Source organism: Ranitomeya imitator, chromosome 5 (assembly GCF_032444005.1).
Source record: "Ranitomeya imitator isolate aRanImi1 chromosome 5, aRanImi1.pri, whole genome shotgun sequence".
Classification (NCBI taxonomy): domain Eukaryota; kingdom Metazoa; phylum Chordata; class Amphibia; order Anura; family Dendrobatidae; genus Ranitomeya; species Ranitomeya imitator.
Window position 1 is genome coordinate 697430115 of NC_091286.1, and position 16007 is coordinate 697446121.

Here is a 16007-nt window from a genome sequence, read left to right on the forward strand (position 1 = left end):
CTATGGTAGGCGAGAGTCTGATGTGTTGGGGTAGAGAGTTCCAGAGTATGGGGCAAGCACGGGAGAAGTCTTGGATGCGGTTGTGGGAAGAAGAGATGAGAGGGGAGTAGAGAAGGAGGTCTTGAGAGGATCGGAGGTTGCGTGTAGGTAGGTACCGGGAGACCATGTCACAGATGTATGGAGGAGAAAGGTTGTGGATGGCTTTGTATGTCATTGTGAGGGTTTTGAACTGGAGTCTCTGGGCGATAGGAAGCCAGTGAAGGGCTTGACATAGGGGAGAGGCTGGGGAATAGCGGGGAGACAGGTAGATTAGTCGGGCAGCAGAGTGTAGGATGGATTGGAGCGGTGCCAGAGTGCTAGAGGGGAGTCCAGAGAGTAGGAGGTTGCAGTAGTCGAGGCGGGAGATGATAAGGGCATGCACTAGCGTTTTTGCGGTGTCGCGGTCAAGGAAAGCACGGATCCGGGAAATATTTTTGAGTTTGAGACGGCAGGAGGAGGCAAGGGCTTGGATATGTGGCTTGAAAGAGAGGGCAGAGTCGAGGATCACCCCGAGGCACCGGGCGTGTGGGACTGGGGAAAGTGAGCAGCCATTGACATTGATGGATAGGTCTGGTGGAAGGGTAGAGTGAGATGGGGGAAAGATGATGAATTCTGTTTTGTCCATGTTCAGTTGTAGAAAGCGAGCAGAAAAGAAGGCTGAAATAGCAGACAGACAGTGTGGGATTTTGGTAAGTAAGGAGGTGAGGTCAGGTCCGGATAGGTAGATCTGCGTGTCATCAGCGTAGAGATGGTACTGCATACCGTGGGATTCTATGAGCTGACCCAAGCCGAAAGTGTAGATGGAGAAGAGTAGGGGTCCTAGAACAGAGCCTTGAGGAACACCGACTGACAAGGGGCGAAGTGAGGAGGTGGTGTGGGGGAGGGAGACACTGAATGTTCGGTCTGTCAGATACGACGAGATCCAGGGAAGGGCCAAGTCTGTGATGCCAAGAGATGAGAGAATTTGTAGCAAAAGGGAGTGGTCCACAGTGTCAAAGGCAGAGGACAGGTCCAGGAGAAGGAGGACAGAGTAGTGTCGCTTGCTCCTGGCAGTTAGTAGGTCATTGGTGACTTTAGTTAGGGCAGTTTCAGTTGAGTGATGGGGACGGAAGCCTGATTGTAACCGATCAAAGAGGGAGCAGGAGGAGAGGTGGGAGGACAGTTCAAGATGGACGTGTTGCTCCAGCAATTTGGAGGCATAAGGGAGAAGAGATATCGGGCGATAGCTAGACACAGAGGATGGGTCGAGGGAGGGCTTTTTGAGGATGGGTGTGATCTTGGCATGCTTGAAGGATGAGGGGAAGACACCTGTTGTGAGTGAGAGGTTGAAGAGGTGCGTTAGGGTTGGGATGAAGACCATGGAAAGGTTAGGGATGAGGTGGGATGGGAGCGGGTCAAGCGTGCAGGTGGTGAGATGTGATCTTGACAGGAGGGTGGAGAGCTGATCTTCTGTCATGGTGGAGGTGGTTTTGGAGGAGCAGGATTGAGCAGCTAAGAGGGGCAGTGGGCGCTGTGGGCCAAAGCTTTCTCTGATCGTATCGATCTTCTGTTTAAAGAAAGAGGCGAAGTCTTCAGCAGAAATGAGGGGGGAGGGAGGAGGTGCTGGGGGACGGAGTAGAGAATTGAAAGTGTTGAAAAGCTGTTTAGGGTTGTGAGACAGGGAGGATATGAGAGATGAGAAGTAAGTTTGTTTTGCGGCAGTGAGCGCAGACTTGAAGCTGGCGAGGGACTGCTTGTATGTAGTGAAGTGGTCGGCAGAGCGGGATTGCTTCCATCTCCGCTCAGCAATCCTGGAAGCCCGTCTTAATTCTTTGGTCAGGCTGGTCAGCCAGGGCTGCCTGTTAATTGTACGAGTTTTACTATGCATGAGTGGGGCAGCCGAATCGAGTGTTGCTGTTATTGTGGTGTTATAAAAAGTGGCAGCAGCATCTGTGTCATGAAGGGAGGCTATGTCTGTGAGAGGGAGAAGGGACCCCGAGAGTGATTGTAAGTTGAGATGTTTGAGATTTCTGCGAGGGAGTTTGTGGAGTGGGGGTTGCACATTAGGAGAGGAGAGGGAAGAGAATGTCAGTAGGTTGTGGTCAGACAGGGGGAGGGGTGTGTTAATGAGATTAGTAAGGGAGCAGAGGCGGGTGAAAATGAGGTCCAGCGTGTGGCCATCTTTGTGAGTGGCCTCAGAGGACCATTGAGTGAGGCCAAAGGAGGCAGTCAGTGATAGAAGTTTAGAGGCAGCTGAGGTGGAAGTGTCAATGGGGATATTGAAGTCACCCATGATGATAGTGGGGATGTTGACAGAGAGGAAATGAAGTAGCCAGGTGGTGAAGTGGTCGAGAAAGGTGGAGATGGCTAGTTCTGGGGGGCGGTGTTGTGAATTCTGTGGCAGAGCTCCCTCCTGTGGTCACAAGTGGTACTTCTGCTGATTCTCTCTGTGAGCTTCCATTGGTGGAGGGAAGTGGTACTGCGGCTTCTGAGTTTCCTCCCTCAGGTGATGTGGTGAGGTCGTTAGGTGCTGCTCTACTTAACTCCACCTAGTGCTTTGATCCTGGCTTCCTGTCAATGTTCCAGTATTGGACTTGTTTTCCTCCTGGATCGTTCCTGTGGCCTGCTGCTCTGCATAGCTAAGTTTTCCTTTGCTATTTTGTTTGTTTTTTTTTCTGTCCAGCTTATCTATTTGTTTGCTGGAAGCTCTGGGACGCAGAGGGTGTACCTCCGTGCCGTTAGTTCGGTACGGAGGGTCTCTTTGCCCCCTTTGCGTGGTTTTTAGGGTTTTGTGTTGACCGCAAAGTTACCTTTCCTATCCTCGCTCTATTCAGAAAGTCGGGCCTCACTTTGCTAAATGTATTTCATCTCTACGTTTGTCTTTTCATCTTAACTCACAGTCATTATATGTGGGGGGCTGCCTTTTCCTTTGGGGTATTTCTCTGAGGCAAGGTAGGCTTATTTTCTATCTTCAGGCTAGCTAGTTTCTCAGGCTGTGCCGAGTTGCATAGGGAGCGTTAGGCGCAATCCACGGCTGCCTCTAGTGTTTGTTGGAGAGGATTAGGGATTGCAGTCAACAGAGTTCCCACGTCTCAGAGCTCGTTCTATGTTTTTGGGTTATTGTCAGATCACTGTATGTGCTCTGACCTCTATGTCCACTGTGGTACTGAATTGCCTTTCATAACAGTACAGGAAGCCAAAAGTACTAATGATTCTCAATAGAGGGAAAAAAGAAGTTCTGAGACCATTTTTTTTTCTCTGCACTGTGTTTTGCCTTTTTTTTCCCCTAGACATTTGGGTGGTTCCGTACACAGGTGTGGTGATGGACATTAGAAGTCTGTCTTCATTTGTGGATCAGCTCTCGGCAAGAGTACAACAGATTCAAGACACTATTGATCAGAAATCTATGTTAGAACCAAGAATTCCTATTCCTGATTTGTTTTTTGGAGATAGAACTAAGTTTCTGAGTTTCAAAAATAATTGTAAACTATTTCTGGCCTTGAAACCTCGCTCCTCTGGTGGTCCAGTTCAACAGGTTTTGATCATTATTTCTTTTTTGCGTGGCGACCCTCAGGACTGGGCATTTTCTCTTGCGCCAGGAGATCCTGCATTAAGTAATATCGATGCGTTTTTCCTGGCGCTCGGATTGCTGTACGATGAACCTAATTCAGTGGATCAGGCAGAAAAAAATTTGCTGGCGCTTTGTCAGGGTGAGGATGAGATAGAGGTATATTGTCAGAAATTTAGAAAGTGGTCCGTGCTCACTCTATGGAATGAATCTGCGCTGGCAGCTATGTTCAGAAAGGGTCTCTCTGAAGCCCTTAAGGATGTCATGGTGGGATTTCCTATGCCTGCTGGTTTGAATGAGTCTATGTCTTTGGCCATTCAGATTGGTCGACGCTTGCGTGAGCGTAAATCTGTGCACCATTTGGCGGTATTACCTGAGCTTAAACCTGAGCCTATGCAGTGCGATAGGACTTTGACCAGAGTTGAACGGCAAGAACACAGACGTCTGAATGGGCTGTGTTTCTATTGTGGTGATTCCACTCATGCTATCTCTGATTGTCCTAAGCGCACTAAGCGGTTCGCTAGGTCTGCCACCATTGGTACGGTACAGTCAAAATTTCTTCAGTCCGTTACCTTGATCTGCTCTTTGTCATCGTATTCTGTCATGGCATTTGTGGATTCAGGCGCTGCCCTGAATTTGATGGACTTGGAGTATGCTAAGCGTTGTGGGTTTTTCTTGGAGCCCTTGCAGTGTCCTATTCCATTGAGAGGAATTGATGCTACACCTTTGGCCAAGAATAAGCCTCAGTACTGGACCCAGCTGACCATGTGCATGGCTCCTGCACATCAGGAGGTTATTCGCTTTCTGGTGTTGCATAATCTGCATGATGTGGTCGTGTTGGGGTTGCCATGGCTACAAGTCCATAATCCAGTATTAGATTGGAAATCCATGTCGGTGTCCAGCTGGGGTTGTCAGGGGGTACATGGTGATGTTCCATTTCTGTCAATTTCGTCATCCACCCCTTCTGAGGTTCCAGAGTTCTTGTCTGATTACCGGGATGTATTTGATGAGCCCAAGTCCGATGCCCTACCTCCGCATAGGGATTGTGATTGTGCTATCAATTTGATTCCTGGTAGTAAGTTCCCAAAAGGCCGATTGTTTAATTTATCTGTGCCTGAGCACGCCGCTATGCGCAGTTATGTGAAGGAGTCCCTGGAGAAGGGGCATATTCGCCATCATCGTCGCCATTAGGAGCAAGGCTCTTTTTTGTAGCCAAGAAGGATGGTTCGCTGAGACCTTGTATAGATTACCACCTTCTAAATAAGATCACGGTTAAATTTCAGTACCCCTTGCCGTTGTTATCTGATTTGTTTGCTCGGATTAAGGGGGCTAGTTGGTTCACCAAGATAGATCTTCGTGGTGCGTATAATCTTGTGCGAATTAAGCGAGGCGATGAATGGAAAACTGCATTTAATACGCCCGAGGGTCATTTTGAGTATCTTGTAATGCCATTCGGACTTGCCAATGCTCCATCAGTGTTTCAGTCCTTTATGCATGACATCTTCCGAGAGTACCTGGATAAATTCCTGATTGTGTACTTGGATGACATTTTGATCTTCTCGGATGATTGGGAGTCTCATGTGAAGCAGGTCAGAACGGTTTTTCAGGTCCTGCGTGCTAATTCTTTGTTTGTGAAGGGATCAAAGTGTCTCTTTGGTGTGCAGAAGGTTTCATTTTTGGGGTTCATCTTTTCCCCATCTACTATCGAGATGGATCCTGTTAAGGTCCAAGCCATCCATGATTGGACTCAGCCGACATCTCTGAAAAGTCTGCAAAAGTTCCTGGGCTTTGCTAATTTTTATCGTCGCTTCATCTGCAATTTTTCTAGTATTGCTAAACCATTGACCGATTTGACCAAGAAGGGTGCTGATGTGGTCAATTGGTCTTCTGCTGCTGTGGAAGCTTTTCAAGAGTTGAAGTGTCGTTTTTCTTCTGCCCCTGTGTTGTGTCAACCAGATGTTTCGCTTCCGTTCCAGGTCGAGGTTGATGCTTCTGAGATTGGAGCAGGGGCTGTTTTGTCGCAGAGAAGTTCTGATTGCTCGGTGATGAAACCATGTGCCTTCTTTTCCAGGAAGTTTTCGCCTGCTGAGCGAAATTATGATGTGGGCAACCGAGAGTTGCTGGCCATGAAGTGGGCATTTGAGGAGTGGCGTCATTGGCTTGAAGGAGCTAAGCATCGCGTGGTGGTATTGACTGATCATAAGAACTTGACTTATCTTGAGTCTGCCAAGCGGTTGAATCCTAGACAGGCTCGTTGGTCGCTGTTTTTTGCCTGTTTTGACTTTGTGATTTCGTACCTTCCGGGCTCTAAAAATGTGAAGGCGGATGCTCTGTCTAGGAGTTTTGTGCCCGACTCTCCGGGTTTGTCTGAGCCGGCGGGTATCCTCAAGGAAGGAGTAATTGTGTCTGCCATCTCCCCTGATTTGCGGCGAGTGCTGCAAAAATTTCAGGCTAATAAACCTGATCGTTGTCTAGCGGAGAAACTGTTTGTCCCTGATAGGTGGACGAATAAAGTTATCTCTGAGGTTCATTGTTCAGTCTTGGCTGGTCATCCTGGAATCTTTGGTACCAGAGAGTTAGTGGCTAGATCCTTTTGGTGGCCATCTCTGTCGCGGGATGTGCGTACTTTTGTGCAGTCCTGTGGGATTTGTGCTCGGGCTAAGCCCTGCTGTTCTCGTGCCAGTGGGTTGCTTTTGCCCTTGCCGGTCCCGAAGAGGCCTTGGACACATATCTCTATGGATTTTATTTCAGATCTCCCCGTCTCTCAAAAGATGTCAGTCATTTGGGTGGTCTGTGATCGCTTCTCTAAGATGGTCCATTTGGTACCCGTGTCTAAATTGCCTTCCTCCTCTGATTTGGTGCCATTGTTCTTCCAGCATGTGGTTCGTTTACATGGCATTCCAGAGAATATCGTTTCTGACAGAGGTTCCCAGTTTGTTTCGAGGTTTTGGCGAGCTTTTTGTGGTAGGATGGGCATTGACTTGTCTTTTTCCTCGGCTTTCCATCCTCAGATTAATGGCCAGACCGAACGAACCAATCAGACCTTGGAAACATATCTGAGATGTTTTGTTTCTGCTGATCAGGATGACTGGGTGTCCTTTTTGCCTTTGGCTGAGTTCGCCCTTAATAATCGGGCCAGCTCGGCTACCTTGGTTTCGCCATTTTTCTGCAACTCTGGGTTCCATCCTCGTTTCTTGTCAGGACAGGTTGAGTCTTCGGACTGTCCTGGTGTGGATACTGTGGTGGACAGGTTGCAGCAGATTTGGACTCATGTAGTGGACAATTTGACCTTGTCCCAGGAGAAGGCTCAACGTTTTGCTAATCGCAGACGCTGTGTGGGTCCCCGACTTCGTGTTGGGGATCTGGTTTGGTTATCTTCTCGTCATATTCCTATGAAGGTTTCCTCTCCTAAGTTTAAACCTCGTTTCATTGGTCCGTATAGGATTTCTGAGGTTCTTAATCCTGTGTCTTTTCGTCTGACCCTTCCAGATTCTTTTTCCATACATAACGTATTCCATAGGTCATTGTTGCGGAGATACGTGGCACCTATGGTTCCATCTGTTGACCCTCCTGCCCCGGTTTTGGTGGAAGGGGAGTTGGAGTATATTGTGGAGAAGATTTTGGATTCTCGTGTTTCAAGACGGAAACTCCAGTATCTGGTTAAGTGGAAGGGTTATGCTCAGGAAGATAATTCCTGGGTCTTTGCCTCTGATGTCCATGCTCCCGATCTTGTTCGTGCCTTTCATGTGGCTCATGCTGGTCAGCCTGGGGGCTCTGGTGAGGGTTCGGTGACTCCTCCTCAAGGGGGGGGTACTGTTGTGAATTCTGTGGCAGAGCTCCCTCCTGTGGTCACAAGTGGTACTTCTGCTGATTCTCTCTGTGAGCTTCCGTTGGTGGAGGGAAGTGGTACTGCGGCTTCTGAGTTTCCTCCCTCAGGTGATGTGGTGAGGTCGTTAGGTGCTGCTCTATTTAACTCCACCTAGTGCTTTGATCCTGGCTTCCTGTCAATGTTCCAGTATTGGACTTGTTTTCCTCCTGGATCGTTCCTGTGGCCTGCTGCTCTGCATAGCTAAGTTTTCCTTTGCTATTTTGTTTGTTTTTTTTTCTGTCCAGCTTATCTATTTGTTTGCTGGAAGCTCTGGGACGCAGAGGGTGTACCTCCGTGCCGTTAGTTCGGTACGGAGGGTCTTTTTGCCCCCTTTGCGTGGTTTTTAGGGTTTTGTGTTGACCGCAAAGTTACCTTTCCTATCCTCGCTCTATTCAGAAAGTTGGGCCTCACTTTGCTAAATGTATTTCATCTCTACGTTTGTCTTTTCATCTTAACTCACAGTCATTATATGTGGGGGGCTGCCTTTTCCTTTGGGGTATTTCTCTGAGGCAAGGTAGGCTTATTTTCTATCTTCAGGCTAGCTAGTTTCTCAGGCTGTGCCGAGTTGCATAGGGAGCGTTAGGCGCAATCCACGGCTGCCTCTAGTGTTTGTTGGAGAGGATTAGGGATTGCGGTCAACAGAGTTCCCACGTCTCAGAGCTCGTTCTATGTTTTTGGGTTATTGTCAGATCACTGTATGTGCTCTGACCTCTATGTCCACTGTGGTACTGAATTGCCTAATCATAACAGGGCGGTAGATGACAGCCAGCTGGAGGTTGGAGGGGGAGTAGATGCGGACAGAGTGCACCTCAAATGAAGGAAGAGTAGTGGAGGGTGGTAGAGGGATTGGAGTAAAGGAGCAGGTGTCGGACAGGAGCAATCCAACTCCTCCACCACGTTTGTTGCTGGGGCGAGGGGTGTGAGAAAGGTGGAATCCGCCATAGGAGAGCGCAGCTGGAGAGGCTGAGTCAGAGGGGGTGAGCCAGGTTTCGGTGAGGCCGAGGAAGGAGAGTTTGTTGGTGATGAAGAGGTCGTGGATAAATGGCAGTTTGTTGCAGATGGAGCGTGCGTTCCATAGTGCTCCAAGTAGGGGGAGCTGGGGAGTGGGGGCTGGATGAATGGGTATGAGGTTGTCGTGGTTGGGAAAACGTGGGGAGGATCGTGGCAGGGGGTTAGAAATGAGTGTGGGGATGAGTTGAGGAGGGCCGGGATTTGGGGATATGTCACCAGCGATGAGGAGTAGCAGACAGATCATTAGAAGGTGGGAGCAGGATAGGACATATGTGGCCGTGTGTGCCTGGAGAAAGAGGATTGTATGTGGAGGAACAGTTCTGAGGAGAAGGTGAGATGGCTGGCGAGGATGGAGGGAGAAATGACTAGTTCCTTACTGGGTGGAGGGATTACAGGAGATTGTAAGAAGGAAAGTAGTATGGGGGTGAAAGAGAAAAGAAACCGAAACATTGTAGTGGTCGGTGTTCTGTTACCTTCCAGTCAATTCCAGTCCAATTCAGAATCATAATTAAAAAGATGTAATTTAAAAGATGTAATTTAAAAGATGGAAGTTAAAAGATGATTTGCAGCAGACTGAGTCTATAGCAGACTCCTGCATGTGAATATATCCCCAGTTAAGGGCAATCAGGTGTGAATGAGGGGGTGGCTGGGTATGGGAGACCAGATGTAGAGAGTTAAGCAAAGGTCATAAAGTGAGGGAGGGGTAAGACTGACCACTCAAAGAGATGCCAGGATCACACAATGGGATACATGAAAACAGGTCATGGAAACAAGCTGATAGGTAAGAAAGCATACTAAAAGGATTATATGTGCTGCACCAAGACACTCAGATCCTGGGGAAGCATAGAAAAGCCAGTGCAATATACAGAGACATTCTGGAGCCAGGGAGAGCTGGGTAAAGTCAGTGCATACCTGTGGGAAGAGGAGAACAGCTCGATTAGATGGTGCAGATGATGATAATATTGTAGCAGTGATAAGTAGCCAAATGCATTCTAGAATTCAGTCTAATTCAAAATCATAATTAAAAAGATATAATTTAAAAGATGGAAGTTAAAAGATTAAATGCAGCAGACTGAGTCTATAGCAGACTCCTGCATGTGAATATATCCCCAGTTAAGGGCAATCAGGTGTGGAGGACTATGTGGGGCCATTATACAATATGGAGCATCATGTGGGGCAATTATATTGAATGGAGCATCATGTGTGGCCATTATACAGTATGGAGCATCATGTGTGGCCATTATACAGTATGGAGCATCATGTGTGGCAATTATACTGAATGGAGCATCATGTGTGGCCATTATACTGTATGGAGCATCATGTGTGGCCATTATACCGTATGGAGGACTTTGTGTGGCCATTATACAGTATGGATCATCATGTGTGGCCATTATACAGTATGGAGCATCATGTGTGGCAATTATACTGAATGGAGCATCATGTGTGGCCATTATACAGTATGGAGCATCATGTGTGGCCATTATACCGTATGGAGGACTTTGTGTGGCCATTATACAGTATGGATCATCATGTGAAGCCATTGTACAGTATGGAGCACAATGTGTGGCCATTATACTGTATGGAGCAATGGAGCATTATGTATGCCCAGTACATTGTATGCAAATCTCCCTGCTGTTATTAACTAACCACTGTGTGTGTGTGTATGTATATATATATATACATACACACACACACAGTGGTTAGTTAATATATATATATATATATATATATATATATATATACATACACACACAGTGCCTTGCGAAAGTACTCGGCTCCCTGGAGCTTTTCAACCTTTTCCCACATGTCATGCTTCAAACATAGAGAAACCAAAATTTTTGGTGAAGAATCAACGACAAGTGGAACACAATTGTGAAGTTGAGCGAAATTTATTGGTTATTTTACATTTTTGTGAAAATACAAAATCTGAATAGTGGGGCGTGCGATATTATTCGTCCCCTTTACTTTCAGTGCAGCAAACTCACTCCAGAAGTTCATTGTGGATCTCTGAATGATCCAATGTTGTCCTAGATGCCTAATGATGATAAATATAATCCACCTGTGTGTAATCAAGTCTCCGTATAAATCCACCTGCTCTGTGATAGTCTCAGGGCTCTGTGTGAAGCACCGAGATCATCATGAAGACCAAGGAACACAACAGGCAGGTCCGTGATACTGTTGTGGAGAAGTTTAAAGCTGGATTTAGATACAAAATGATTTCCAAAACTTTAAACATCCCAAGGAGCACTGTGCAAGGGATCATATTGAAATGGAAGAAGTATCATACCACTGCAAATCTACCAAGACCCGGCCGTCCATCTAAACTTTCATCTCAAACAAGGAGAAGACTGATCAGAAATGCAGCCAAGAGACCCATGATCACTCTGGATGAACTGCAGAGATCTACAGCTGAGGTGGGACAGTCTGTCCATAGGACAACAATCAGTCGTACACTGCACAAATCTGGCCTTTATGGAAGAGTGGCAAGAAGAAAGATATTTCTCAAAGATATCCATAAAATGTGTCGTTTAAAGTTTGGAACAAGCTCCGAACATGTGGAAGAAGGTGCTCTGGTCAGATGAAACCAAAATCAAACTTCTTGGCAATGATGCCAAACGATATGTTTGGAGTAAAGGGAAAAAAGCTCATCACCCTGAACACACCATCCCCACTGTCAAACATGGTGGTGGCAGCATCATGGTTTGGGCCTGCTCTTCTTCAGCAGGGACAAGGAAGATGGATAAAATTGATGGGAAGATGGATGGAGCCAAATACAGGACCATTCTTGAAGAAAACCTGTTGGAGTCTGCAAAAGACCTGAGACTGGGACGGAGATTTGTCTTCCAACAAGACAATGATCCCAAACATAAAGCAAAATCTACAATGGAATAGTTCACAAATAAACGTATCCAGGTGTTAGAATGGCCAAGTCACAGTCCAGACCTCAATCCAATGGAGAATCTGTGGAAAGAGCTGAAAACTGCTGTTCACAAACGATCTCCATCAAACCTCACTGAGCTCCAGCTGTTTGCCGGGAAGAACGGGCGAGAATTTCAGTCTCTCCATGTACAAAACTGATAGAGACAGACCCCAAGAGACTTGTAATCGCAGGAAAAGGCGGCGCAACAAAGTATTAAGGTAAAGGGGCCGAATAATATTGAACGCCCCACTTTTCAGTTTTTGATTTTCCACAAAAATTTAAAATAACCAATAAATTTTGTTCAACTTCACAATTGTGTTCCACTTGTTGCTGATTCTTCACCAAAAATTTACATTTGGTATCTTTATGTTTAAAGCACGATATGTGGGAAAAGGGGGAAAGTTCCAGGGGCCGAATACTTTCGCAAGGCGCTGTATATATACCGCTCTCTGCAAAGTACGTGTGGCCTTACGGCATTGGTGCAGTGATCTCCCAGGTCTGGTGTCAGGCTGCCGAGTCCATTTGGAGGTCCCGCTATCTCTATAGTTTTGGCAGTTGTCAGTGAGAGTGTCAGTGTCTCTAGAGAGAACCCACCCTGATGTGAATGCTGAAACTTAGGAACCCCAGGGTGTAGAAGGGCGTGTACTGACGTTCTTATACTGGAGCGTAATAACATGAGTGGCTATAATGACGTACGCTTCTGTTGTTCTTTGTCTGCAGCGATGGGACCGGACGCTGGAAGACCTGGCCATATCTTATGCAGCAAAATGTATCTGGGATCATAATGAAGAAAGAGGCTTCCGAGGCGAGAACTTGTTCTTGATGACCGGCTCCAGCCTGGATGTGGAGCTGGGTATGGCTGACTGGCACCGCGAGCGCGACTACTACAACTTCACTAGTGACACCTGTCAGGAAGGCCAGATGTGCGGGCACTACACCCAGGTACGGCTCCAGCGGCTTCCATCAACCCTGGCAGAACCCTACAGACACAAGCCCGTCACATGAGGACGCGTCACTTACATCCACACAACACTCGCGTCCACACACAGCAGTCACGTCTGCACACAGCAGTCACATGAGGGCACATCACTCACATCCACACACAGCAGTCACGTCATAGTAACATAGTAACATAGTAACATAGTTAGTAAGGCCGAAAAAAGCCATTTGTCCATCCAGTTCAGCCTATATTCCATCATAATAAATCCCCAGATCTACGTCCTTCTACAGAACCTAATAATTGTATGATACAATATTGTTCTGCTCCAGGAAGACATCCAGGCCTCTCTTGAACCCCTCGACTGAGTTCGCCATCACCACCTCCTCAGGCAAGCAATTCCAGATTCTCACTGCCCTAACAGTAAAGAATCCTCTTCTATGTTGGTGGAAAAACCTTCTCTCCTCCAGACGCAAAGAATGCCCCCTTGTGCCGTCACCTTCCTTGGTATATACAGATCCTCAGCGAGATATTTGTATTGTCCCCTGATATACTTATACATGGTTATTAGATCGCCCCTCAGTCGTCTTTTTTCTAGACTAAATAATCCTAATTTCGCTAATCTATCTGGGTATTGTAGTTCTCCCATCCCCTTTATTAATTTTGTTGCCCTCCTTTGTACTCTCTCTAGTTCCATTATATCCTTCCTGAGCACCGGTGCCCAAAACTGGACACAGTACTCCATGTGCGGTCTAACTAGGGATTTGTACAGAGGCAGTATAATGCTCTCATCATGTGTATCCAGACCTCTTTTAATGCACCCCATGATCCTGTTTGCCTTGGCAGCTGCTGCCTGGCACTGGCTGCTCCAGGTAAGCTTATCATTAACTAGGATCCCCAAGTCCTTCTCCCTGTCAGATTTACCCAGTGGTTTCCCATTCAGTGTGTAATGGTGATATTGATTCCTTCTTCCCATGTGTATAACCTTACATTTATCATTGTTAAACCTCATCTGCCACCTTTCAGCCCAAGTTTCCAACTTATCCAGATCCATCTGTAGCAGAATACTATCTTCTCTTGTATTAACTGCTTTACATAGTTTTGTATCATCTGCAAATATCGATATTTTACTGTGTAAACCTTCTACCAGATCATTAATGAATATGTTGAAGAGAAGAGGTCCCAATACTGACCCCTGCGGTCCCCACTGGTCACAGCGACCCAGTTAGAGACTATACCATTTATAACCACCCTCTGCTTTCTATCACTAAGCCAGTTACTAACCCATTTACACACATTTTCCCCCAGACCAAGCATTCTCATTTTGTGTACCAACCTCTTGTGCGGCACGGTATCAAATGCTTTGGAAAAATCGAGATATACCACGTCCAATGACTCACCGTGGTCCAGCCTATAGCTTACCTCTTCATAAAAACTAATTAGACTGGTTTGACAGGAGCGATTTCTCATAAACCCATGCTGATATGGAGTTAAACAGTTATTCTCATTGAGATAATCCAGAATAACATCCCTCAGAAACCCTTCAAATATTTTACCAACAATAGAGGTTAGACTTACTGGCCTATAATTTCCAGGTTCACTTTTAGAGCCCTTTTTGAATATTGGCACCACATTTGCTATGCGCCAATCCTGCGGAACAGACCCTGTTGCTATAGAGTCCCTAAAAATAAGAAATAATGGTTTATCTATTACATTACTTAGTTCTCTTAGTACTCGTGGGTGTATGCCATCCGGACCCGGAGATTTATCTATTTTAATCTTATTTAGCCGGTTTCGCACCTTTTCTTGGGTTAGATTGGTGACCCTTAATATAGGGTTTTCATTGTTTCTTGGGATTTCACCTAGCATTTCATTTTCCACCGTGAATACCGTGGAGAAGAAGGTGTTTAATATGTTAGCTTTTTCCTCGTCATCTACAACCATTCTTTCCTCACTATTTTTTAAGGGGCCTACATTTTCAGTTTTTATTCTTTTACTATTGATATAGTTGAAGAACAGTTTGGGATTAGTTTTACTCTCCTTAGCAATGTGCTTCTCTGTTTCCTTTTTGGCAGCTTTAATTAGTTTTTTAGATAAAGTATTTTTCTCCCTATAGTTTTTTAGAGCTTCAATGGTGCCATCCTGCTTTAGTAGTGCAAATGCTTTCTTTTTACTGTTAATTGCCTGTCTTACTTCTTTGTTTAGCCACATTGGGTTTTTCCTATTTCTAGTCCTTTTATTCCCACAAGGTATAAACCGCTTACAGTGCCTATTTAGGATGTTCTTACACATTTCCCATTTATTATCTGTATTCTTATTTCTGAGGATATTGTCCCAGTCTACCAGATTAAGGGCATCTCTAAGCTGGTCAAACTTTGCCTTCCTAAAGTTCAGTGTTTTTGTGACTCCCTGACAAGTCCCCCTAGTGAAAGACAGGTGAAACTGTACAATATTGTGGTCGCTATTTCCTAGATGCCCGACCACCTGCAGATTTGTTATTCTGTCAGGTCTATTAGATAGTATTAGGTCTAAAAGTGCTGCTCCTCTGGTTGGATTCTGCACCAATTGTGAAAGATAATTTTTCTTGGTTATTAGCAGAAACCTGTTGCCTTTATGGGTTTCACAGGTTTCTGTTTCCCAGTTAATATCCGGGTAGTTAAAGTCCCCCATAACCAGGACCTCATTATGGGTTGCAGCTTCATCTATCTGCTTTAGAAGTAGACTTTCCATGCTTTCTGTTATATTTGGGGGTTTGTAACAGACCCCAATGAGAATTTTGTTACCATTTTTCCCTCCATGAATTTCGACCCATATGGACTCGACATCCTCATTCCCTTCGCTAATATCCTCCCTTAAAGTGGACTTTAGACAAGACTTTACATAGAGACAAACCCCTCCTCCTCTCCGATTTTTACGATCCTTTCTAAACAGACTGTAACCCTGTAAGTTAACTGCCCAGTCATAGCTTTCATCTAACCATGTCTCGGTTATTCCCACTATGTCAAAGTTACCTGTAGATATTTCTGCTTCTAGTTCTTCCATCTTGTTTGTCAGGCTTCTGGCGTTTGCGAGCATGCAGTTTACAGGATTTTGTTTTGTTCCAATCTCCTCGCTGTGGATTGTTTTAGAAATGTTCTTACCTCCCTTCTGAGTATGTTTTCCTGGGTCTTCTTTGTTCGAGTCTAATGTTTTTCTTCCCGTCCCGTCCACACATGTCAGTCACTTCCACACACACCACTTACATCCACACAACAGTCACGTCCACACATGTCAGTCACGTCCGCACACAACAGTCACGTCCACACACAGCAGTCACGTCCGCACACAACAGTCACGTCCGCACACAACAGTCACGTCCACACACAACAGTCACGTCCACACACAACAGTCACGTCCACACACAGCAGTCACGTCCACACACAACAGTCACGTCCACACACAACACTCACGTCCACACAACACTCACATCCACACACAACAGTCACGTCCACACACAACAGTCACGTCCACACAACAGTCACGTCCACACACAACAGTCACGTCCACACACAACACTCACGTCCACACACAGCAGTCACGTCTGCACACAGCAGTCACTTCCACACACACCACTTACATCCACACAACAGTCACGTCCACACATGTCAGTCACGTCCGCACACAACAGTCACGTCAGCACACAACA

At 46.1% G+C, this 16007-nt stretch overlaps 1 protein-coding gene across 1 annotated transcript in view; it reads left to right on the plus strand.

Moving 5' to 3' along the window:
* The window catches only part of LOC138637958 (peptidase inhibitor 16-like), a 166372-nt gene extending 153982 nt beyond the window's left edge, over positions 1-12390 (plus strand). The window contains exon 2 of the mRNA XM_069726879.1: positions 12106-12390. Coding sequence (XP_069582980.1) covers positions 12106-12390 — 285 coding nt within the window. The remainder of the gene's footprint in view (positions 1-12105) is intronic.
* The last annotated feature ends 3617 nt before the right edge of the window (positions 12391-16007 follow it).